Here is a 6,845-nt window from a genome sequence, read left to right as displayed (position 1 = left end):
AAGAACACCATCCCCACTGTCAAACATGGTGGTGGGAACCTAATGTTTTGGGGGTGTTTTTCAGCCAATGGACCAGGGAACCTAATCACAGTAAACAGCACCATGAAAAAAGAGCAAAACATGAGGATTCTCAACGACAACATCAGGCAGTCTGCAGAGAAACTTGGCCTTGGGCACCAGTGGACATTTCAGCATGACAATGACCCAAAAAACCCAGCAAAAGTGGTAAAGAAATGGTTAGCAGACATTAATGTTTTGGAGTGGCCCAGCCAGAGTCCAGACTTGAATCCAATTGAGAATCTGTGGAGGGAGCTAAAGATCAGGGTGATGGCAAGAAGACCCTTCTACCTGAAAGATTTGGAGCTCATTGCTAAAGATGAATGAGCAAGATACCTGTGGAGACATGCAAAAAGCTGGTCTGCAATTATAGGAAGCGTTTGATTGCTGTAATAACCAATAAAGGCTTTTCTATTGATTAAGAAGGGTATGAATAATTTTGGACTGGACACTGTTTGCTCAAATGTAAATAAAAGCTTAGAATTTTATTTTTTTCCACAATAATGCCTCTTTTACATTGTCTTATTATCTTTTGGGAGACACCTATGTCATTTCCCATAAACAAATAAATAAAATACTTGCTGGTTGAATAAAAGTAACTAAGTCAAAATTTGCCAGGGGTATGAATAATTAGGGGCAGCACTGTATGACCTATAAATGATACCTTAGTTACGTGTGACCCTGTAAAATCTCCCATATCTGTAGTTATTTCAGAATTTTCTGCAGCAAGACATCCCGTATATGACTGCGGCAGTCAATCACTGGACTATGAAAGGCCACTGTGGTCACTTGCAATCTACAGGTAAATCAATGCTACAATTAAGGAAAACAAAGCCTGTCTGGGATGACCGCAGGAGGGGGTTTGTACTGGTGAGCATACCTCATTTTATTGTTTCAACACCTTCTCTGATTTCTACCTTTTGTTTCATTTTTGACTTGGACAACTCCTTTTAAGTGGTATTGACTACCAAATTCAGGTTATCAGGCTTCTCTTTTGCAGCCCTGTTTTTAGGATAAATCTTTATCAAATAATACTAATGAGCAATTTCTTCCATATGCAAGGATCCAGTCATGTTTTTTGGCAATATACAGTTTGAGATATATATATATATATATATATATAGATATATATATATATATATATATATATATATATACACATATACATATACACACACACACACACATACATACATACAATGGATAGAGACACAGAACTCGCATGTTACACACACTAAATTCTCTGGTATCCAAACACTCCAGGTCCTTAAAAAGCTTGAATACAAGCCTGTTAATAACAAAACACACACATATAGATATATATATATATATATATATATATATATCTATATGAGATATATTTATATTACACACACATACCCATACATATATATATATATATATAATTATAAAGAAAAAATATTAAATGACATCAACTTTAAACACTGCAAAATAAACCGTAAATGCTAGTGCACGTTGCCCAGGACATGTACCCTAACTGCCCTCTCCTAAATCCTTAACTGCGTTAGTACATTCAGACTGGGAGGGAAGACTCACATTCACTGATACTTGGAAAATGGCTAGTGTTTAATGTCCTTTCTATGTACAAACTTGATATACAAATGCTCTGAGCAGTAATACTGCCCATTCCTCTGAATTCTGTACACTGTCCTCACACCTGATGGAAATACGGCACATGATAGGTGCCCACACACCTATTACATGTAAAATGGTGTACATAAGGTACTCTACTTTTTTGGTCCTCTCCTTTTGCACATGATAACAGGGCCTGTACTGTATTTAAAATAAAGCAAATAGTTATACATTTGCAGGCCTATTACTTTGTGGGGGTGCTCTGGATTTGGGGGATCGAGCTGCAGTGGTAGCAAATGAGGATGATGATGAAGAAGAAGATGAGGATCCACTGCGAATGTCACCTCCTGTGCTGCTCTGCTTCAGTTTGCGTCTTTTAGCCAAAGGAGCATTATCCACGCTCTTTAAGAAGACTCCTTCACGCTTACCACGATTAAATGCCTGCAAAAAACATATGAATAGGACACCTAGTAAACGCTACAAGTAACCACCAGTCAGTATCCTTACCAATTTGCATGCGCCTCTTGAATAAAATCATTTAGCTATTTCTAAGGGTCCCTTTACACTGCTCAGTTGAGCAGATGATCTTCGGGATGGAAGCATCCCTTCCCGGCAAGCACCTGCACGTCAGCGAAGGAGACCACTGCATTTCATCGGCAACTTTACATTGGCAGATTATTGCTATGGGAAACTACTTCAGTTTTCCTATGCACAAGTTTTATAAATCTCCCCCTAGGTGTCTAAATTATAAAATAAAACTGTTTATAGCCATTAAACTAGTGTGTATTAAAATCTGCTAAATGGACCCTGGACCTGAACTGGTTAAATGCATGCTTTACATACACTGCTCTGTTGGGCGACAGAATCAGAACTGTTCACTCAAAAGAAATCTGATGTGTCTGTACGGCTCTGGCCTTAATAAATATTACAAAATATCATCTTCGGAACTGAATAGGTTTCCTGTTTGATGAGGTCACTGAGATTTCCTCTAGGATGTGTTAAATGCTGCCATTCTAGAAATAAACAACAGGTGGCGCTGCACATGCATTCAGTATATAAACTGTAAAAAAAAGCAGGATTACTGCAAATAACATTGTATGCCTAGCATTATAATTAACATAAGGTCTGTTTCATAAAGAAAAACTGAAGAATAAGACATCTCCCAGCAACCATCACAATGAAAAACGGACTGCATCCAGATGCCATGAATCAGCTGTCTTGTTACAAGAACGGATTTAGATAGAGCATGTTGTGAATTTTCTTGAACCTCAGATGGTCGGTGAAAAACGATACTCATGTGCATAGAGCCACTGAAATGAATCCATGAGTCCAGGGTTCAGTCTGGATGCTGTCAGTTCGCAAAATGGGCCGCATGTAAACAGAAAACTCGCTCATGTAAAATTAGCCTAAGGCTACGTGCGTATTACAGTAAAAGTAAAAAATAAAAAAAAAGCTATTAAAAGTAGACACTGTCAGTTTTTCATGGCCATTTTTCAATCATTTGTACATCCATTTTCTGTCCGTCTGTTTTTAATGGACGTTTAACATACGTTTTTCATGGCCGTTAAAAACATGTATTTCATTGGCTTTTTTTTAAAAATAAAATCCCAACCCCTGCAGTGCCCTCAGTATACATAATGTCAACCATAGCGGCCCCCAACTGTAATGTTTTTTGTTTTTTGTTGTCAAATATTTGTTTATTGATTTAAAAGCGTGAACATTTACAAAGAAAAAATGTATAAAAAGAAAGCCAGGGAAACTGGTCAATCATAATGAATACAAAAAAAGAAGACTTTGGTAGACAGCAGCCTGCTACAGATCAATTAGTATATAGATGGAGAGTTATACATAATGGGGTGTGGTTGCATTAAGAGGCTGGTATCAAGGGTCACATTGGCCAATCAGCCCTATCCTACGGAGGTGGAGATCTCATGACATTTCCAGACTTGGTCAGAGAAAAACCTTATTATTTAGTGAGTGTGTGTGTGGTGTCACTGCAGGGATCTTTTGAAACGCATCCAGGGAAGCCACATACGCTCAAAGCGGTCATGGGTGCCATCGCCCCACGCTGTGATCTCCTCCAGTTGGAACATCTCATCTACTTTGTCAATCCACTGGGCCCATTTAGTTGGAATCAGTAACTTAGCTGCAGTAATAAGATGAGTCAGGCGGAATCTCTTGTGGGGAGAATAGTCTCTTTACTCAAAGTAATCGGCTGTTCGCAGATCTGGCGCATATCTCCCACCTCCTTCCAAAAGGTTTGGATCCCAGTGCACTCCCACCAGGCAGAGCTGCAGACGACCAGGGCCAGGCAGAGGTGTGTGTGTGAAGGGGGAGGGCGCCAAAATGTATCTTCGCTTGTGTGTGCAAAAATCCTTGCACCAGCCCTGCACTCATCCACTTGCATGCAGAGGCAGTCACACTTCTCTTGATTGTGAAGGATCTGCCGAAGAACCTATGCTAAGTTCAATGACGTCACCACATGATTCCAGTAGGATTGGGTCTTCACAATCAAGTGAGCAGCAACTGCCTCTGCGAGTTCAAGTGGATGAGTGATTTTTCTTTTCTTTTTTTTTTTTTGCAAAAAAACAAACATTACAGCTGAGGACCACTATGCAAACATATGCCCTTGGTCAAAGTGTATTCACCTTCAGCCGTAAGGGTGGAAGAACACCGGATTAAAGGATAACTGTCATTTTTTTATTGTATTTGCTAGTTTATTAGAGCTAGGTATGTATACCTCAGTTAGTCTGTCAATGATTGCCAAAAGATCTGTAATTACCTTATAATAACAGCTTTCATGAATGTCTCCTGTCCCTTTCCACTGCTCCCTTAAAAGACCGTTGCTATGGCTCATCTGTCTCCAGCTAGGAAGAGAGAGGGACAGTCCTTCACACTGCATGCCTGCATTAGGCTTCAGAGTGAGGAGGTGTGTCTCTCAGTAAGCCAATCTGATTGGCTGGCAGGAAGCTACTTGCTACAGCAAGTTAGTATGTGACCTGAGGGAATGCAGTTTTGGCCCCAGAGAACAGGCAGAGGAGCCATCTTGAGATCCTCATAATGTAGGATTTAAAACAGCCGTAACTAAGGGGAAAACTCAAGGAACAGTGGTAAGTGAAGAAACTAAAGATTGTTTTATGCATAATGCAGTAGTAACATATGCTAAAATAGATTTTTTGATAAAAATATGACAGTTATTTTTTAACATGGTGGAGACCTACCTTCTATGGCCAAGGACTAGGTCAGATTCACTTACCATGAATGTGGCATGCACACAGGTTTTTGTGGCCATCCCACTAGATTCCAGGACATCTGGTGTCATGAGAGGAGTGGATGAGAGAGGTCGTCCACCACGCAGCCACTCACTTTCTTGCAGTTCACTAAGGCTCAATCGACAAGATGGGTCTACAGTCAGCAAACCTGAAAATGGCAGGAAGAAGCTGCATGAAAGGTAAAATGGGAAAATCCCTTAAGTTTTTGCAATGCAATCAGTGATTTTTATTGATACCATTTCGGAGTATGTATTAGGCTTGTTTCACAGTTGTGGTGTGAATTCCAGCGGGCTGTTCTGGCAAAGAACAGCCTGTCGCAATTCACCGCTTCCGGCACTGCTGGATGCAGACGGAAAATCTGCCGGCCCCATGGGTGGACTGGCCCAAGCCCTCCTCATGGCCACCAGCCAGGTACATAAAGATCTGATGCTCGCAGCATTAATTAATGTAGGAGCATCAGGCACCTATGCATCGAGCCAGCAGCTGCAGATGCCCTTCTGAATTCAACTGTATTGCTGTCCTCAGTTTCATACTGTGCCGCGGGCAGCAGTATTTTGGGCTGTATTGTGGAATTTTGTCCTGTACTATGGTATTGCTAGACCTGTCTACTTCTGTTGTACTTGCCTACTGGTGTTGCCCTGCCTTCTGTCAATTTGGACCTGTCTACAACATGGGGCCACTAAGTTTTTTTCCAGGGCCACTTTAACCCCTTCAGGACACAGCCTTATTTCACCTTAAGGACCAGGCCATTTTTTGCAAATCTGACCAGTGTCACTTTATGTGATGAGAACTTTAAAACGCTTTGACTTAGCCAGGCCATTCTGAGATAGTTTTTTCGTCACATATTGTACTTCATGACACTCGTAAAATTGAGTAAAAAATTAAATCAAATCATTTTTATTTATAAAAGAAATTTGCTAATTTCTAACTTTCAATTTCTCTCCAAAAATAGTTATTCATTTACATACCCCATACGTCTACTTCATGTTTGGATCATTTTGGGAATGATATTTTATTTTTGGGGGATGTTACAAGGCTTAGTTTAGAAGCAAATCTTGAAATTTTTCAGAAATTTTCAAAAACCCAATTTTTAGGGACCAGTTCAGGTCTGATGTCACTTTGTGAGGCTTACATAATATAAACCACCCAAAAATAACCCCATTCTATAAACTACACCCCTCAAGGTATTTAAAACTGATTTTACAAACGTTGTTTAGGTGTTCTACAAGAATTAATGGAAGATAGAGATATAGAGATACAATTTCAAAATTGCACTTTTTTTAGGAGATTTTCCATTTTAATTTTTTTTTTCCAGTTACAAAGCAAGGGTTAACAGCCAAACCAAACTTAATATTTATGGCCCTGATTCTGTAGTTTACAGAAACACCCCATATGTGGTTGTAAACTGCTGTACGGGCACATGGCAGGGCGCAGAAAGAAAGGAATGCCATACGGTTTTTGGAAGGCAGATTTTGCTGGACTGGTTGTGACCCCATTTTAGAAACTACAGGATAGGGTGGCAGTATTGTTGGTACTAGTTTAGGGTACATATGATTTTTGGTTGCTCTATATTACACTTTTTGTGAGGCAAGGTAACAAGAAATAGCTGTTTTGGCACAGTTTTTATTTTTTGTTATCTACAACATTCATCTGACAGGTTAGATTATGTGATACTTTTATAGACCAGGTTGTCACGGATGCGGCGATACCTAATATGTATAATTATTTTTTTATTTATGCAAGTTTTACACAATGTTTTTTTTTGTGTTTCCATAGTCTGAGCGCCATAATTTTTTCAGTTTTTGGGCGATTACCTTGGGTAGGGTATTATTTTTGCGGGATGAGATGACTATTTTATTGTCACTATTTTGGGGTGTGTGTGACTTTTTGATCGCTTGCTATTACACTTTTTGTGATGTAAGT

The 6,845-nt window shown here is 39.6% G+C and overlaps 1 protein-coding gene across 3 annotated transcripts in view; it reads right to left on the bottom strand.

Moving 5' to 3' along the window:
* Nucleotides 1–597: 597 nt before the first annotated feature.
* The window catches only part of LOC122920155 (ribosomal protein S6 kinase alpha-5-like), a 133,041-nt gene continuing 126,793 nt past the window's right edge, over nt 598–6,845 (bottom strand). For all 3 annotated transcript variants that reach the window (XM_044269379.1, XM_044269381.1, XM_044269380.1), the window contains 2 exons: nt 4,907–5,070; nt 598–2,091 (listed from right to left, as the gene is read on the bottom strand). In XM_044269379.1, the coding sequence (XP_044125314.1) occupies nt 1,876–2,091; nt 4,907–5,070 (380 nt within the window). In that variant the 3' untranslated portion in view covers nt 598–1,875. The remainder of the gene's footprint in view (nt 2,092–4,906; nt 5,071–6,845) is intronic.

Source organism: Bufo gargarizans, chromosome 10 (genome assembly GCF_014858855.1).
Source record: "Bufo gargarizans isolate SCDJY-AF-19 chromosome 10, ASM1485885v1, whole genome shotgun sequence".
Taxonomy (NCBI): Eukaryota; Metazoa; Chordata; class Amphibia; order Anura; family Bufonidae; genus Bufo; species Bufo gargarizans.
The sequence above is the reverse complement of the archived record's forward strand: the minus strand, read 5'-3'. Positions and strand labels throughout refer to the sequence as shown.